Source organism: Manis javanica, chromosome 3 (assembly GCF_040802235.1).
Source record: "Manis javanica isolate MJ-LG chromosome 3, MJ_LKY, whole genome shotgun sequence".
Taxonomy (NCBI): Eukaryota; Metazoa; Chordata; class Mammalia; order Pholidota; family Manidae; genus Manis; species Manis javanica.
In genome coordinates this window covers 205,880,919-205,899,549 of record NC_133158.1, presented here as the reverse complement: position 1 = coordinate 205,899,549, position 18,631 = coordinate 205,880,919, and the positions used below count along the sequence as shown (strand labels likewise).

The 18,631-nt window shown below is 53.4% G+C and overlaps 1 protein-coding gene across 4 annotated transcripts in view; it reads left to right on the top strand.

Moving 5' to 3' along the window:
• The window catches only part of GFRA2 (GDNF family receptor alpha 2), a 158,820-nt gene that overhangs the window by 131,053 nt on the left and 9,136 nt on the right, over positions 1-18,631 (top strand). For all 4 annotated transcript variants that reach the window (XM_073232643.1, XM_073232644.1, XM_073232645.1 and 1 more), the window contains 3 exons: positions 15,821-15,930; positions 16,672-16,812; positions 18,042-18,214. In XM_073232643.1, the coding sequence (XP_073088744.1) occupies positions 15,821-15,930; positions 16,672-16,812; positions 18,042-18,214 (424 nt within the window). The remainder of the gene's footprint in view (positions 1-15,820; positions 15,931-16,671; positions 16,813-18,041; positions 18,215-18,631) is intronic.

Sequence of the window (18,631 nt, the reverse complement as noted above, 5' to 3'; positions counted from 1 at the left end):
CGCAGGTCTTCTTTTTGCCAGGTGCTGGGGCTGGAACGACCCAGCGCTGAGATCTCCGTTTTGGGAGAAACTCAGAAATATCCTTTGGGATGAACTAACTGATACTAATTGTTGACTCTTAATATGAATCAGCTTCTCCATGCTGACTGGCTCTGCTCTGAAGATGGGAGTTTGTGGGCGCCCTGTTTTCTCTTCTGCCTGTTGCTGTCCCCCTCTGCTCCGTTTCAGAGCAGGAGGGTCAAAGGGATGGGTTTTGAGCAGGTCCTCTCCAGGCGGTGAGTGGGAGCAAGTCCTTGCCTAGAAGGCCAGTGTCCAGAGACTGTGCCCAGGCCGTGACTCCACTGCAGTGGGCCATTGCTTCCTAGTCAGCATGTTGGATGTGTGTCACAGGGACTTCCACCAGGACTGACACTCTGCATGGTACCATTATGTATGCTGCCTGTATTGGAGCCTAGGGGTTGGTTGGGGAACCAGGATACCCCTGAATGCCCCCTGCATTATGTTTATTTTTATTTCACTTAATGCTCAATTCTGGCACACAGACTCATCATTGTCGTGGGGTCCTGGACACCTTCATTAGAATGCAGCCTTCACCCCTTGCGGACTCTTGCTGCAGATCACCAGCACCTGTTCTCACACTGCTGTGGGAATGAGTGTGCTGCCTGGTTTGGGAGGGCCTTGTGTAAGCCCTCCGACCAGCATATTTATCTATTGCTGTTTGCAGACCTGCTACTGCAGAGGAGTATGTCAGCTGGGCATTCAAAGGACGGCCCTCTTCTCAGCCGTGTGACTGGTTTGCCATTCTCACTGTTGCAGGTTCACAGATATCAAAACCCATTGTGCCCCATTCCAGTGCAGTGGCAGATTCTGCCCTCTCTTTCCTTTGAACACCAACATGTCCACCACCAGCAATGTCCAGATGAAATTCACGTTGCCCATGGGCCATCCAGTACTGTTCAGTAGGTGAAAGGGCAGCAGGAAGGGGACACCACAGATGACCTGCTGCAGGGGGACACCATCAGGCTTTCCTTCTGGGACATGTCACTTCCCTGTGCAGGGAACTGGGGGACTGCTCCTTGGGGCCTGGGGTCAGATGTCATCAGCCGGTTGACTTTTCTCCCTGTGGCTCTGCCTTTCCGGGTGGAGTTCTCTAGTGGCTGTCTTTGAGCAGACTCTGATTACATGCGGCCCTTCTTGTTCCCTGATGGGACCGGACCAAGGTTTGTGGCTTTCCACCAGCTGTTCTCCACCAGCCTCCATTTCTTCTGCCCTGTTTGCCTCCCTGCACGGGGGCCTTGTCTGTTGAGTCAGCCTGCCTTCTGCAGCCGCTGCGGGGGTTCCACCTTGGCTGACATGCTGAGAAGCTGCCTTCTACCTCAGATGCCGGCCGCAGGAGCAGGATTAAAGAACTGGAGTTGTCTCACAGGAGGTTCTGGACACGCAGTGCTGTTAGAGCCAGCCCACCCTGCAGCCTCCTGGGAAGAGGGCTGAATGAGCAAGCAGTCCTGGGGACCTTCCTTCCACCTCACCCTTTGGGCAGCTTAAAGCTTTTCAGGTGGACCTGGGGGACCCTGCCCCTTATATCCACCAGAGAGAATGAGAGGTTGGTCTTATGGCAGTCCATTCTGGCTGCTGAAACAGAATATCTTAGACAGCGGGGCTTATAAACAGCAGACATTTATTTCACACAGTTCTGGAGGCTGGGAGGTCCGAGAACAAGGAGCCGGCTCATTGAGTGTCTGGTGAGAGGCTGCTTCCTTCCCCACAGACTGCCTTCTGCTATGGCCTCCCATAGTGGAAGGGGCAGAGGAGCCCTCTGGGGTCTCTTCTGTCAGGGCACTAAACCTATTCAAGAGGGCTCCACTCTCATGACCTAATTGCCTCCCTAAGGCCCCACCTTCTCATACCATCATTTTGGGTATTAGGGTCCAATATATGAATTTCGTGGGGGAACACCAGCATTCAGACTATAGCAGGCCCCTCAGGGTCCTTCTTCTCTCAGGCTGGAATACAGGGGCCCTGGAAAGGCTTCTCTTCTTTCCTCCAGCCTGTGGCGCGTGGCTGTACACTCTGCCCCAAGAACCCACTCATCCATACTTCCCCGCTGCTGGGCCGCTTCCTGCTCGCCTTCCCATCGTTGGCCAGGATGGCCAGCCCTCCCATCCTGGGGTGCCCCTGCCTGTGTCTCAGTTTCTACTCAGGCTTTTCTTTCCTCTACTTTGCACTCCTAAGCCCAGTTGCCATCCCTTGAACCGTAGCCTTGGCAGAGTCCTGCGGGGTGTGGGTCAGAGACTCAGTGGAAGCAGTGAAGGATGCTACCAGACATGGGGATCTGCTTTTGCTAAGATAATTGAATTCAAATGCTAACGCTTCACAAGTTAAGATGAGCAATTCAATAACTAAGATGAGCTAACTAAGAGTCTTCTCACTCCCCGCCTCACGTCATGTCTTCAAACAGGAGCCAATGGCCTTTTCCTGCCACACGGGAGAATGGGCCACCTGCACGCTTCACATTCTTGGTGGAAGTGATATGCTCCAGGTCAAATTCTTAAACACTCCAGGGTGCTGATGTTTCACTGATTTATAGAGAGGTTTTCAGAGGGCTAGTGACTAAACCAGTGGGACCCTGTGACCATCTGCTTCCCTGAATGGTTTGCCAGGGCCCCTCTGATTTCCATCCAGCCCGCTGCCCATGGGAGGCACTAGTAGAAGTTGACCCACTGCAAGACTGCAGCTCTGAGCCATCAGTGCTGGTGCACACTGCCCACCTATGAGGCGGGTGGCACTGGAACCTCTGATTTTAAAGGGAGATTGGAAGTTGTCACCTGCTTGCAGTTGGAGGGTAGAAACAGGGAGGGCCCATGCAAAATTCCATGCTTAGGGGAAGGGTCTGGGACTGGGGGAAGTGAGGCCTTTTTCACCTGAGGGTGTGTGTGGCATCAGGGTTTTCACCTGGACACGCGTGTGGGGACACAAGTGGGCGAGAGTCCTGCTTACAGGTGAGACAAATGGCCTGTGTTCTCTCCTCCCTGGATGCTACATTCTGTGTGCTCCACCTTAAGCTGACAGGTCAGAAGCCCCCAGTTTATAGATATTATTTTTTAAAGCTCTTTTTATAAAACACTAACTTCAGCGAAGGAGAAAGAAGGAAGAAAAAGAAAAAAAAGCTGAGTTCAGCAGCTGCAGTTTGCTGTATTTTTCATCTTGCATCAGCAAATTGGGACCACAAATAATCTGGTCTTATATGCTTCAGTGGTGCTGCCGCGTAAGGCTTCACTCTCCAGCTAAGGCGGCGGCTCCCCTTCCCCAGCCTGCCGGCCTGGAGGTATGATCCAGGTGGAGGGGGCCACCAATGAGGGGGTGGGACCCTCATTTCAGAATGGTTTCTGGAATCAGCTAAACAGTTCCTTTTAACCAGTTTACACCACCTCCCATCTTTTGTTAGTTCAGGAAAAATGTCATTTATAATGGATATTGCCTTGATAAATTGCTCCCGAGAAGCACAGCATTCTCATTAGTCTATATAATGAGAAGGACTCCTGGTGGTGCCATAGCTGCCCCGTTATTTGCCTGATAGGAAGAATATTTGTCTGTACCGTCTGCTCTAGAAGGCCTGGGATGGAAGATGGTGGGGAGGGGCCTGAGGGCCCAAGGCCTCTGGGGCTCCAAGAACAGGCTCCAAATGCACCGGGTACTTCCTGCTTCTGGGTGGGTCTGGCCGAGGTGTGCGGGCGCCTCTTCCCTGCTCTGACCACCGGCCTGCTGCCTCAGCCTTGGTGCCCTGCCTGAGGAGCTGGTCTGCCGAGTGAGCTGAAGAAGAGAATTTGGGTGCAACTCTCCTGCTTTATTCTCTTTTTTATTCTGAAGGAGAAAAAAAATATGAACATGGACGTAGTGAATTCTGTTTTTCTGAAGTCCTTCCGTGTGTGTGTTTGCGTTCCAAGCACTCTTCTGTGTAGGATTCAGAGCCACTTTGGCATCTAGAGGTGTAGTGACATGTTCAGGGTTTGCAGCTTGTGAACAGCAGGCATTCTGACCCCAATTCTCCACCCCATCACGGATGCCCTTTGCCCTCTGCTTGTTTGATAATGGAGAGTTTGCCCAGCCTTCCTCCACAGGGACCCATTGGGTTTTCCTCGGTACATCCCCAAGGCACTTCCTCATGTTAAGAGCGGTGCTTAAGGGTGTGTGTTAATTCCTGCAGGCCACTGGGGCCTCCTTTGGTGGATGGCTATTACCAGAGATAGCAGACACTTTTCCAACTTCTGAACAAGCACAGGCAGGATCTGAGGAAGGGAGGAGGACAGATCTACTGAAAAGGGTCATTTTGGGGAACTGAGCTATCTTGGTGCCCAAATTAATGCAATGTTGATGCATTTTGCTGTACTGTCAGCTAGAAATCTGCTTGTAACTTTATTTTTCAAGGGGAAGTGCTAGGAGAGTTCTTGGTTCTCCTCCTGCTTAGAGGAAAGTCTTCCACGCCTCCTGATATGGTCCCCATTCATCCATCCCCCCATCTTCCCGTCCATCCATCTGGCCTTTTCTCCATCCTTCCCTTCCTCTTTCCACCCATTGGCTACTGAAGATTCAAACATGAATAAGATGGTTTTTGTTCTGAAAGCACTTACGGTTTAATGGGAGAAACATGTGCAACATGTAAATTATGATATGGTTGCCAGCGCAAGCTTAATGAGTGGAGCTTGTGAAGCATGTTCACAGTCAGGACAAGGCATTCATGGAAACGGTTTTGGAGGAGCTGGTGCCTGAGTTGAGCTCAGAAGGGTGACCTGGGAGAGGTTTTGAGGAGGACATTGTTGGGGACAACACTCCTGGCAGGAGGAGCACCATGGGAAAAGGACCCATGAACCATCGTGGCTGGGAATCGTGCCTTTTGATGTGGCTACAGGGGTTTGCGGTGGGACAGAGGAGGCGGGCTGAGGGCTGAGAGGAGGTCCTAGAGGTCAGTGGGTCCCGGCTGTGGGTGGGGGTCAGGGCAGCACACGATGGGCTGAGAAGCCCGGGAGGTTCTCCTTTGGGGCATTAGTGGGGGTGTGATCACCAGTGCCAGAGTGTCCCCTCATAAAAGCCATGGCTAGGGTGCCGGGCACAGTCCTAGGGGCCGTGGAAATTGGTCACCTTCTCAGAAATGATGGGGCCTTTCTTATGGGTGGAGATGCACGTGGAGGGGCGAGTACCTTGTCCAAGACTGTACCCCTTGTGCTTGGCAGAGCTCGGGTTTGAAGTCAGGTAACGGTTTGGTTCCTGGGTTTGCTCTTAGCCACTGCGCCTTCTGCCTCTGTCGTCAGTCCGCACTGCAGGCCAAGTGCCCACCTCTGGATTTTTCTCCCTGGGTGATGTTTCAGGAAATGTGATCTGATGTGAGAACCTATTTGAATCTCTGTAACAATGTGCTGTAGAATAATAGGGTTCAGATGGATTGTGAAGGCTGAGAAACACATTTGGTGGAGGTTGAGGGCAGAGGAAATGCTGTGAATAACAAAGCTGGGAGGAATCTGGGTCTTTGAGTAGGAGGGCCTCAGGCTCAGGATGGCAAAAAGAATAAAGGCTGGAGCGGCTGGGACTTAGAAGCAGTAAGCGAATGAGACTTCAGGTGTCAGAGTTTTAGGACTAATTACCAGGGTCAGGAAGACCACTGGCAACTGGGGCCTGGCGTGCTCCCTGCCTACCACAGGGTGACCTGCTACCCTGACCCAGGGGTGGGGAGGTAGACCTGGAACTTTTGCTTTGGAGCAGGAGGGGAGGGAGAGAGGAAATAAACCTAACCTCCTACCGCTAGCAAGAACCGTATCAGCATTCAGACAAAGTTGAAAGAAATCTTTTAGCTGGCTGGCTACCTAGCTCAAGGCTAACCGCACTCTTAACACAATAATAAGTCAATCCTCACTGAATAATTAAATAGAGAGCCTTCATAAGTATTGACTTAATGTGACAGCAAGTCTATAGTGACTTGGGGTTTGCTTATGTAAACACAATCTCTTGTTCAGCTTACTTAGCAGTTCAATGAAATAGAACAGTCCTTCAATTAAAATCAAATGATGCATACGTTTAATTCGTTTCTCCTCTTACTGGGTAATAATAGGTTTTGGAACATAGGTGATGGGATTGGGGAAAATGGAGAAAAGGGTACTTACTACCCTCTGCCTGTGGTGTCGGAGGACATGAAGGGGTATATCCAGTGGCAGTCTTCAGACGGAGGAAATGCTCCTGGCTCCTGTCTCTGGGCCCCAGGTGGGCTCGAGGTGGCTCCTGTCCCATCCAGACCCTCCTCATTCTCCCAGAGCAGGCTTGGTTGGCCACTGGTGGTTAGTGCACTGGCCTGTTGATGATGACCTCGGGCCTAATTGATTGTTACTGGTCAGCTGGGGTCCAGCGGCCCCAACCACATGCCCCTCCAGGCCATTTCCTATGGGCAAGTCATGGCTCACCTGGAGGAGAGGGGGCGTGCTATCCATTTAGAGACTGGATAGAAAGGGGAGGCTGAGGAGCAAGGTGTCACCCACTGATGGCCTTGGATGACTGGCGCCAGAGAGAAGTGAACCTCCCTGGTTCTGTGGCTTCAACATGATGGGAGAAAGGGAGGGAGTAGAGGGCTGGGAAGAAGTGGGGGCAGCACTAGCGTGCTGGGAGGGAAAACCCACTGACTTTGGGCTGGGGGCTGAAGCTAAGCCATCTGGCCTGGCTGCTGTGATACTGAGTGAGTTAACGGACCTCTCTAGGCCTGCATTTCCTTATGTGTAAAATGGGTAATAATGCCAGCTTCAGAAAATTGTGGTGATGTTCACGGAGGCACTTTGTGTGACACAGTACAAACGCAGGAGGTGCTTGTTAATAGATCAGAGATACTGTGTCCCTTCGGCCTGAAGGGGCAGAACTCATGCCTTCTACAGCGTTCCATGCTCAGGGGTGGTTAGCAGATTCCCCTAATCTCAGTAACAGTGGCAGTGGGCGTTGTGGCAGTGGGCGTTGATGGGCACCCATCATGTGCTAGGCACTGTCCAGGCACTAATGTACCTTTTCTCACCAATATCTTGTTCAGTCCTCGCCGTGACCACCTGAGGTAAGTCCTAGAATTACCCCCACATTGAAGATGAGGAAAGGAGGCCTGCGGAGGTTTAATGACCTACTCAAGGTGACATAGCTAATGGGTAGCTGAGCCAAGGGTCAAACCCAGTGAGCATGACATGATGTCGAAAACTGGACCTCATGGCTAGAGGGGTTGGGGCAGAGGTGGGCTCACACAGCATTCAGGACCACCCGTGGGGGGAGAGCGAACATTCCCACTTGCAGCAGCCTGCCCTGAGGTCTTGGTCCTGTCCCGAAGGGCTCAGTCTGCATTTCCAGCTTGGCACCAGGTTCTGTCTCCAACCTGCAACCTCCTAGGAATTCAAGCTGCCCTGGAATGAGGAGCCAGTTCTCTGAGATGGCAGCTTGTCTTTTTTAGCCTCTTTGTCTTGGGACAGAGGGTCCGTCGAATTTGCTGATGCTTCTGGAACCAGTAGCATCTTCTTTAGCCAAAGGCTTAGAAAACTCATTGTTTATGATACCTCAGGATTCCCTAGGCTTTGTTCAATTAAACTGAAAGAAATAATTAGAATCTTAAAGCAACTTGATTGAAAGAGAACATAAGAGCAATGCAGTCTATGAGCATCTTTTACAATATACTGGGTCTCATCAGTTCACACTCTGACCATTTTCCCCATTTGTAACCAAGGGTGCATGAACTGTACTGTCTTTTGCTTTTTATTCCTTAACGTGATTTCATGTTTGAATTTTCAGATATGGCATAATCTGTACCCTTGTCATTTTTAATAGTGATGTGGTTCTCTGTGGCCCATCCACCTGAGCGATTCTTCTCTAGTTAAGCTGGGGGAAAATCCAAGGCCGGATTCACTTTCTTTCATGAATTTTACCATCGTTTGCCTTCCAAGTTGCTCTTGCTGAAGTGCTCCTGCCCTCCTTCCCTCTCCGTGGGTGAGCCAGACCCTTCGTGGGTTTGCTTTTGCTCGGTATCCTTTTCAGGATGCGCCTTTTCTGGTTGCTTTGAACTTGGATGGAGAAGATCATATAAAATCGGAGAGTGAAGCTAAATAGTAGCCAAGGTATTTTTCTGTATTAAGTGACAGACCAACTAGCTTAAGAACAATTAAAAAGGAATTTCTTGGCTTCGAATAAAGTATAGAAAGGGCAGGAGTGTATTCCAGGGCTGAGATAGAAATAGGTCTTTTTCCCCTTGTCTCTTGTTTCTCCTTCTCTCTGCAGGTCAGTTGCATGTTTAGTCTTCCTGTGACTGTGAGGCCAGCAGGGCTCACATCGATGGTGTCTCATAACCAGAATGAGTGTTCTTTGCCTGCTCCGTTAGGAAAACCTCTGAGAAGGATCCCGTGTAGCCTAGCTGTGTTACTTCCCTAGGCCAGGCAGTGTGGCAGGGAAAGAGTCATGTGCTTGGCCTAGCCGGCGTCACGTGTCCACTGTGGCCCAGCAGGTTGGGAAGCCATGGCTGACAGCTTTTCCTAGAGCCGCTTAGCTGGAGAAGGAATTCCCCCTCCCCCAGCCCACTCCCAGGGGAACAGCTATTCTGGGCAGACAGAATAAGCTTCCACTGTGCAATCAGAGAATAAACAGGAGGGAAGGAAGCCAACTTGGCACCTGATGTCATGAAACAAGTGGTGGTAGTGTCCTGGAAGAGGCAGAAAGGACAGGGGATCAGTCTGTCTACCCTGAGCCCTGGAGGTGTCAGTGGCCATGCAGGTGAAATCCATTTGCCCCTTTCTCAGTGTCATGTAACATTGAACCCACTTAACCAAGCCCTGCGCTGCTGGAGGGGACCTCAGAAAGCCATTCCAGAGGCACTGGGGTCCATTACAGCCATTGTCTCTGTATCTCTGTAAATTGTCTCCGAAGCTCATCATGAGTAATTTGCACTTCTCGGGAGCCCTTTGCCCCTCCATGAAATATTCAAGCACCCTGCTCGTTGGCATCAGGCAGTGCTGTGGCTGTCCCTGAAGCCTCGCTAGCAGTGGTGGGTGAAGGCAGTGGAGCAGAAGCAGAGGAGAGCCCTGGTGCTGTTGGCAGATGCCTGGTCCTGGCATGCCGGCTGTAGAGGGTGTACTGGCTGTAGGGGTGAACCTGTGTGGCTGACCCAGAGCTGATGTGTCCCTGCTGTGAGATATGTCTACTTGTGGGGTTGTTCAGAAAATTAAAGGAGGGAACAATGTCTGGCACACGGTAGATCCTTGAGCCGTGTTAGTTCCTTTTCCTCCTCCTTCACTTGCACAACCAGTAGAAACCCACTGGTTTCCATGGCAGCGGCATAACAGGCCTAACCGGGTAACTGGGAACTTGGGGAAGCTGGCGAGAACTTTGGCCCAAAGAGCCACGTATCGGCCAACCTCGGAATGCTTTCGGGTTCTGTAGCACAGTTCATCAAGTGTTATTGTAGGATGGACAGATTTGAGGAAGTATATGAGTTTGGGAATCTGTTTACGATCTGGATTGGCAGGGGTGGGGGGTTTCCATTGGCAAGCGGTGCCTGTACTTTCTCTTGGCTGAGACCAAAGCACAGAACTGAGAAGTGTGTAGCATTCATGAGAAAGTGTGTGGGTGAATAAACATGCCTTGTAACCAGCAACCTTCTTGGGCTACGGCATGAAGCATTACTTTCTTCCAGGGCTGGGCCATCAAGTGGGGCTTTTTATAGCTGAGGCCAGGGAGTGGGGTGTGAAGGGTCCCCACAAGCCCAGCTCTGAAGCCTGTGCAGATAGACACATCTCCAAAATTAGCCTGCCTCAGAATCACCCAGAGGGCGCAATGCTCACCCCAAGAATTCCAGATCTTGCATATCTGGGGTGGGGTCTAGAGAATGTGGATTTCCATGGGCTCCCAGTCGGTGCTGATGCTGTTGGTCTGTGGACCACACTTTGAGAACCACTGACCTCTGGGAACCTGCCCCCTCCCATCGGCCCACGTGGGTTGATTGCACGTCCAGCCTTGCCTCTTGTTCCCCTTGTAGGAGCACACCTGCCCATCAAATAGGGTTGAATTCCAGATAAACAACAAAAAAACCGTTCAGTGTAAGTATGTCCCAGATATTGCATGGGAGATACTGACACTAAAAAAGATTCATTGTTTCTCCAAAATTCAAATTAAACAGACAGTCTGTATTAAATCTGGCAACCGGTTAATCAAATTGGGGGTCCAGCATCTCTCTGTGCCTCTTCTGCTGCTTTCCTGTGATTGAATGGGCTACAGCTGCTCATGAAACAAGCCCAAAGAAGGCCTGTGTTTGCGGACAGATCCACCTGCCGCCCTGAGCTCATTTGGCAGACTTGACTTGCTCTCCCTGGAATGGACTTGGCTGTGTTCACACTGGTTCTCTTGCTGGCTTTTCTATTTTTCTCTTTGTCTGTCTGTCTGTCTCTTCCTTTCATTCATTCTTTCAATCCATTTCTCTTGTGGGGGCTCTTAAGAGGTGGAAACCTGTGAAGCAATGGGGCTGATCCAGGAAGGGTCTGATCCTGGCAGCGAGAACATTCTGAGAGAGCAGAGATCTCACGGTGTCTTCAGGGAGAGTGGCACCTGGCCTGGCGGTGACAGAGAGCCCCAGCCGGCTCACCGGGCATTAGGAGTAGGATAAGATTATCCTTGGAGACGGCACTGGCCGGGGCTGGGCAGGGGGCGTTCACGTGGCTGGTGTGCAGTGTGCTTGGAGTGGAGCATGCCTCGGGCTTGAAGGAAATGGACCCCACTTGGTGTCTGATGCTGACAGCGGGAGCTGGCTGCTTGCCGTGGACTGCCTGTCTTGAGGGGCAGAGAGAACCTGAGCAATCAGAGGTCTCCTGGAGACTTGGACGTAGCATCCTCCTAATTGGCCCATTTGTCACTCTCACTGGCAAGGCCTCCCTGCAGCTGAGAATGGAGGGGAGGAGGGTCAGAGGGGCCTTCTCTGCACCCTTCTCCTCTGCCAGCTGCACGTCTTGGCCTCCGTGCCCCCTGCCTGTGCTCAGAATAGGGCCTCAGGCCTGCCGTGAGGAAAGTAGGCCGCAGCTTCAGAGGCTGCCGCTCCGGGGCCTGTGCTCCTGCCCCGGTGTCCTCATTGTGGAGAGGGATGCTGGGGTAGGGGGGCCATCACTCACCTGGGTCCAGCCAGGGACTCGAGCCTGGTGGGGAGGGTGAGCGGGCCTTTCCCTGATGGAACCCGGCCCACCTTGGCAGGGTGACAGGTGTTTTTCCTTGTGTGTCAGACACAGGACAAGCTGTTCCCTGCTGGCACTTGCCAGTGGCAGGCCCAGTGCTGGGGAGGAGGTGTCTGGGCAGTGAGGAAGATGCTGCGATGCCTCCTCTCTGTGCCCTGTCTCCCTCACATGGCCTCGTGAGGGGCATAGGCAGGCACAGTGCACCCCACTTGATAACTGGGACCACTGAGTGCAGATGTGGTGGGCCTGCCCGAGGTCACCTGGTAGATGAGCCTGGGCAGTGCCTGGTGCCGTGACGGATACTCTTCGCTGAGTCGCTGGGTCTTACCCTCCCCTCTGCCCTGGGCTCCCCCTGGTGAGGCCGGCTGTTGCCTTCACTCCCGCCTCTCCTTCCATGGCCTGGTCCCCCTGGTGGCCGCCATACCCTCCTGCCCACACTTTCACTCCTTCTCTAGCGGTGGGGGCCCTGTGACATTTTGAGAGGCCTTGTGGGTGGTGAGGCCAGGCAAGAACCTCAAGGTTCCTAGTGTCAGTGACTGGAGTGGTGGGGGTAGGAGGGGAGCAGTCTGGGAGGCCCGTGCACCTGCACTGAGCCCTCAGGGCCGCAGTGGTGGGCAGCATGCTCCTCCAGGAAGGTGAGCCCACAGCCCCCATCAAGCCCTGGGCCCTGGCCTGGTGGGCTCTCTGCCCTGCTCCTATTGGCTGGGATCTTCTTTCTGATGTTGCACTGACAGTGTGCCATTCCCATCCTCGGTCTGTCAGTCATGTGGCAGGGGCTCAATACATATTTGGAGAAGGGATGAATGGACATCTACCATGTCATCCCTGCCCAGTGGGGCTTGGAGGATGTGGGTGAAGAAATCAGTAATGCTAGGAATATATGTTCCAGTTGGAGAGATCAAACAGGGCAGGATCAGCAAGTATCTAGCAACTGAGTGTGACAATGGCTGGTGCAGATACTAAGTGTGGCTGGGATGCAGAGATGGGGGAAAGGCACATGGCCGGGGTGGTCAGAAAGGGCTTCACAGGGAAGGAAGGACTGCAGGTGGCCCTTGGTGGCAGGTGAGGGGGTGCCCAGTGGGAGGCAGTCAGGCCCTATATGTGGTCAAATGGCATTGGAATGGGCTTCTGTGTTTGGGCTGAGAGATGGTATTTGGACCCCTCTTTGGTGGGGAGGAGATGGTAACTGGCGGCTTTACTTGTGATCTAGCAGCTCCCTTGCCCCACACCTTGCAGGAGCCCAGTTCTGGCTTTATGCTGCCCACCTGCAGCCCTGCTCAGAGCTGGGACCTGACCACATCCCTTCGTCTCCTTCTGGCCAAAGCAAATATTGAGGCTTTGAAGGTACTGTATGTTTTCTGTGGCTGCTGTAACCACAGGCTGGGGAGCTTAAAACAGAAATTGATTCTTGCACAGTGCTGGAGGCCAGAAGTCCAAAACCAAGGTGTTGGCAGGGCTGTGCTCCCTCTGAAGACTGGAAGGGAGAACCTGGCCCCTGCCTTTCTCAGCTTCTGTTGCTGCCCGTGGTCCCTGGCATTCTTGGGCTTGTCGGGGCATCACTCCTGCTCTGCTTCTGTCTTCCCGGTGCTCTCTCTGTGCGTCTGTGTCGTCTCCTCTTCTTGTAAGGGCACCAGTCACTGCGCTGGGAGCCCACCCTCACCCACTATGAGCTCATCTTGGTTACATTTGCAGAGAGCTTATTTCCAAGTAAGGTCACATTCATAGGTGCTGAGGATTAGGACTGCAACACATCTTTTTTGGGTGACACGATGTAACCCACAACAGATGCTTAGAGATTTTCTTTTGTTTGCCTCCAAATCCCCTCTCCCTATTGGTCTCTGTCCTCTCTCAGGTCTCTGGAAGTCTGGGCTGTGGGCAGGAACCCCCTCGTCCTCTCACAGTGCTGTCTCTCATTTTCTGGGTTGTGGGGGGGTAGATGCTGGTCTTGCCATTCAAGGCCAAGTCTTACCCTGCAGGGGCTGGCAGCTTGGTTAGAAATGCTGCTTTTCCCTGTTTGGGGCTGGGTGGTGAGGAGATAGAGAGTGCATTTAGGGGCAGAAAAGAGGGCGGAGACAACTGCAGATTTCTAGGGCTTTTGCGCAAGAGTGGTGGGACCTGGCAGAAAGTGCCTTCACCTTGTCGCTGGAGTTCTGGAATGGGTTCCTGGCTCCACTGCTCAGTAGCTCTGTGATCTTGGGCAAGTTTTCTGGGGTCTCTGAGGCTCAGCCTCCTCCTCTCTGAAGTGGGGTGGCACAGTAGACCCTCTTAGCCACAGCTTCACTTTCTCCGGGTTCAGTTACCTGCAGTCAACCAGGGTCTTGAAGCAGATGATCCTCCGTCTGATGTAGTCAGAAGGTCAGCAGTGGCCTGACGCTGCATCGCAGTGCCCACACCACCCCCTCCCTTCCTCTGTCAGGGAGAGTTTTATCATCTCCCATCACCACAAGATGAAGAAGGGTGAGTGCAGCACAATAAGGTATTTTGAGAGAGAGAGGGAGAGAGAGAGACCATATTCACATAATTTTTATTGCAGTCTGTTGTTATACTTGTTCTATTTTATTATTGGTTGTCATTGTTCACCTCTTACTATGTTTAATCTATATATGAAACTTTTATCATAGGTGTGCATGTATAGGGAGAACATAGTGTATATAGGGCTCGGTACTATCTGTGGCTTCGGGCGCCCACTGCGTCTCTTGGGACCTATTCCCTGGTGGGGCAATGAGGGCTTCCGTAATAGCGGTTGCTCGTGAGATCTCACAGAGTTTTTGTAAGGATTAAGTGATAAAAGATAGATGTGTTCTTAGTACTTTCACACTGTTAAGCAGCCAGCACCACCATTCCTCTCCAGCACGTTTTCATCTTCCCAAACTGTGGGTATTTTTTAAAATTGAAGTATAGTTGATAATATTATATTGGTTTCAAGTATATAACACAGTGATTCAATAGTTACACATTATTAAATCCTCACTGAAAATCCCCTTTAAACTACAAACGTTGAGCACCTTTTATTCATTTGATAAATAAGGACGCAGTTCCTGAGAAGCAAGGGCCTGTCTGCGGTCATGCTGTGGGCTCGGGGCACTGCCGGAGTGGGGCCCAGGCCCCACGTGGTTTGGTGTCATCACCTGCCACCTCCCACCCTTTGCCCTTGTGCGGGCTGCAGGCACTTGGGAACACGTGAGGCCCACTGGGGCCGAATGCCTCTGGAGACTTCCTCCCTCGTCCACTCCCCATCCCCTGTCTGTGCGGCCTCCAGGAAGGCCAGCATTTGTCCCATGGGGAGACACACAGCCACCTGCTTGCAGGGACTCCCTTTCAGGCTGTTCCATCTCAACCAACCTCTGTCTCTCTCTCTGTATCTGTTCCTTTCTCGAACAAGATAGAGAACCTGTAGAGACCAATGGGTGTTGGATTGGGGCGCCCTTTAGGATGGCTTTGTGAGGTACCTCATGGTGTGGAACGAGCAGGGCAGGGAGGCATGGACTGGGTTTCTGGTCCTGTCTGCAGCTCCATTGTGTTCTCACTGAGCACGTAGCTGTTGAGGTCCTACTGTGTGCATGTCGGCGGGGGTTGGGGGGAATACAGTGAACAAGACCTTATTACTCTTGGAATAGTTTTTAAATGATTAATTATTAATTTTCATTGCTAATTATTACTAATAAGTAATTTAATCTTATTACTACTTGGAGCTGTTGTGGGACACAAATCATAGTGTGTGAGAGGACAGGACGTGGTGGCAAAGAGCTTCACCTACAGGAAGTGATGATGGGAGATGGGGTGCAGGTGGGGTAGGGTGAGCAGCCTACTGCTAGGGCATGGGGCCAGGTGGGAGGCAGACAGGGAATTGCAGTGCCTGTTGGGCCTGGTGCCCTGGGCTCCATGGGATCCTCCACTTCTGGGGATTGGGCGATGAGGGCAGACCGGACAGGCAGCGTCTGCCTTCAGGCAGCTCACGGTGAGCTGGAGCACAGAATCGTGCACAGGTGGTTATGAAGCAGAGTCATCAGAGCTGACAGAGAGGAATGGCAGACGGCAGGTTATGCCACCAGGGGAGGAGAAGCTGACTGTGCCTTCTGGGATGGGGAAGCCGGTGGAGGGATGGCAGGTCAGGAAAGCCCTCGGCTTATCTCATCCTGGGGGACTCTCTCTTCATGCCTCTTTCATCCGTAGGTCAGAGGGGCTGGCTCCTTTGACCTATGGAGGCATCTGTGGGGTGACTGGCAGGGATTATTTTCAGTGGGAAGAGTGGTGTGTGGAAGGACTTGGGCAATGTTGTCCAGGAGGGCGGCCCAGCAGAAGGCAGAGCCCAGCTTTCCCGCTTGGGTCCCAGGCATCCTTGACAAGCCTGCCCTGGGTTTTCTCTGGGTTCCTCTGACTTCGGATCCCTTCAGAGCAGCCATGCCTCAGCTGTGTGCCGGGCTCCCCAGGAAGTCCTGTCCTTGAGGAGCTCCCAGCCCAAAGCCCCAGAATGGGGCTCCCCCATGCCCTCCTCTCCATTTTCCTGCTCCCTCCCACCTTGGTACCTTTGGGAGGAGCTGCTGTGCCACAGAGGAGGCGGGAAGGCAGCCAGACTAAGCTGTTCTCTCTGGGTCTTCTGTCACCAGGTCCCGGCTGGCCGACTTCCACGCCAATTGTCGCGCGTCCTACCAGACACTAACCAGCTGCCCTGCCGACAATTACCAGGCGTGTCTGGGCTCCTATGCTGGCATGATTGGTAAGACACCCGCTGTGTGCTGGGCCACAGTGGCTCCTCTGCCGGCAGGCGCTGAGGGCCAGCTCAAGGCTCCTTGTCGGACAGTGTGAGCTTCCCCTTCTCCGTGGCGATTTGGCATAGCACTGTCATGAGAAACCAGGGGAGAAGCCAGCTCTTTATCATCGGGGAGGAGGGCCCCAGGGGCCTCCTAAGGCTTTTGAAATAAGAAGAAAAGGTAACATTTATTGTATAGTTCTGACATTCTCAGAGCTGTGCTAAGCAGTTCACAAGGACAGTCTTGTTGAGTTCTTACAGCAGTGCTTGCTAGGGAGGTGTCTCCATTTTACAGAAGGGGAAACTGAGGCTTCAAGAAGTTAAGTAAGTTACGCAGGTTCACCAGGCTAATAAACGTTGGCCCTGGGATTAAGCCCAGGACGTGAGCCTTAGTCTCCTTGACTCGGAGCACACCCTCTGCGTGTGGGCGAATGAGAAACAAGGGTTCATGCTCCAGGACGGGCTCCGGGGTGTCCCCTCGCTGTCCTGGTCAGTCTCCCGGGCTCATGCCCCTCTGCCCCCTCTGCCTCCCAAGATCGTTGGGATAGTAACGCTCAGAGTTCGGATTGTGAGTTGGGATGTGTGTGTGTTTGGGGGGCAGGTAGGGGGGAGGGAGGGTCCCAAGCCTCTTTGCTGTATGTCTGGGGCTGGGGGCCCAGAGAGCAGGCCTTACCTCCCCTCTCTTCGCCTCCCTGTCTCCCTGCCCAGGGTTTGACATAACGCCCAATTACGTGGACTCCAGCCCCACCAGCATCGTGGTGTCCCCCTGGTGCAGCTGTCGTGGGAGCGGGAACATGGAAGAGGACTGTGAGAAGTTCCTCAGGGACTTCGCCGAGAACCCGTGCCTCCGTAAGCCCCGCGGGGTCCTCGCCGCGCCCAGAGGCAGCCCTTGCGCCCTTCCCGCCCCAGGGGCCCTGGAAGGCTGTCTTAGCCCTGCCCTCCGTCCGCATTGGCCGAGAGGGCTTCCAGGCTTCTCCGGCATGAGTGCTGACCACAGAGACCTGGGATCGGGTCGTGGGCCTCCACACCGCTCTGCAGCCAGGCCAGCCTGTTTGCCACTGGAGGCCTTGATCTTGTGTCAAGTCAGGGCCAAAAGTTTTTGGTCTGTTACCCTGACACCTTCATCCAGGACCCTTTGGGGACAGCCCTGGGGGGAGGACCTCAGCATCTGTCTTCCTTTATGAATCTATTTGTCCTTAGAATCAGTGGCTTTCTTTTCAACTCACCCAACTTCTAATCCAAAGGCTGAAGAGAGAGGTTGCCACAGGTCTGTCACCCCAGTCTGACACCCCACTCGAAATCTCCTCCCTCTTTTCATCCCTCCTTTCTTCCTTCCATCTGTCTCTCCATCCTTCCTGTCTGCATGCAGGGACTGTGGCTGGGCAGTTTGCAACCTGAAGGAGGTGTGGTGTCGGGGTCCCCGTGATCATAGTACAGAGTGGATGGTTTTGGGGTGGAGGTCTGCCCATGCTCTTCAGGAGCCCAGGGTGGGGATGCCCAGGCAGCCTGCAGGATGCGGCCCTGGAGGCTTCTCAGAGGCTGGCCCACAGATAGTGGGGCCTCGGTCCGCTGAGGGGGCAGGGAGGGTGTGCCCGGCCCCCTGGGCAGAGGTGGGTTATGGGAACTGCCAACCACTCAGTCTTGCTGTAGAACATGAGGAAGCCTGGAGTAATCTGGGGAGACAGAGCGAGGGCTTCCCACGACAGGCCCTGCAGACCCGAAGCTTTAGGACCTTAGGGTCTTACAGGTGGCAGGCGTGGTGATGTGGGTCACCGAAGGGGTGTCAGCAGGTGGCTTCCCACCGGCTTCCCACACTCCCCTTCTCCCCTCTTCTCTCTCACCTACATTTCTTTCTTTCTCGGTTTCTCTGTCTTTTTCAACCTCCCTCTTGCTATTTTCTTCTCTGCATGTGAGACTGGTAGGCATCTGAAGGGCAGCTTCAGCAAAGTTAAGCTGGGCTAGCTTCCATCTGTCCCCAGCCCTGAGCTATTATAGGGACGCGAGTGGATGGGGGTGAAGGGCAGCAGCGCTGGGGGTGGTCCTGACCTCGCAGTGTCTGCCTGCTCTCTTGCCCACAGGGAATGCCATCCAGGCCTTTGGCAATGGCACAGATGTGAACTTGTCCCCTAAAAACCCAGCAGTCCAGGCCACGCAGGCCCCCAGGGTGGAGAAAATGCCTTCTTTGCCAGATGACCTCAGCGACAGCACCGGCCTTGGGACCAGCGTCATCACCACATGCACGTCTGTCCAGGTGAGGGGACGTGGCCCCCCAGCTGGGAACCAGAGCCCAGGCAGGCCGAGGGCCCAGAGAGGCAGAGCTGTGCTGGAGGCGGGTGGGAATTAGCACACTGGGGGCCAAGCTCCCCCTCTGGGCCAGGACCCAAGAGGCAGAGGAGCTGTTGGGGGCTAGTTTTTCAAGTATTCATTCACTAGGCTTTCACCTGGCGAGTATGGAGCACCTGGTCTGTCACAGGGCTGTGCTAGATGCCAGGGGTGCCAGAGAAAGGCACTGGGTACCACTCAGTAACCATCTGCTCAGCAGGCAGTGTGCTAGTGGACTCACTACCTGTTTCATCGAGTCCTCATGCAGGGAGGCATGGCGTCCCTGTTATACACTCAGGAGACTGGCCCAGAGGGGCTGGGGGACCCCCGAGGTCACAGCTGGTTA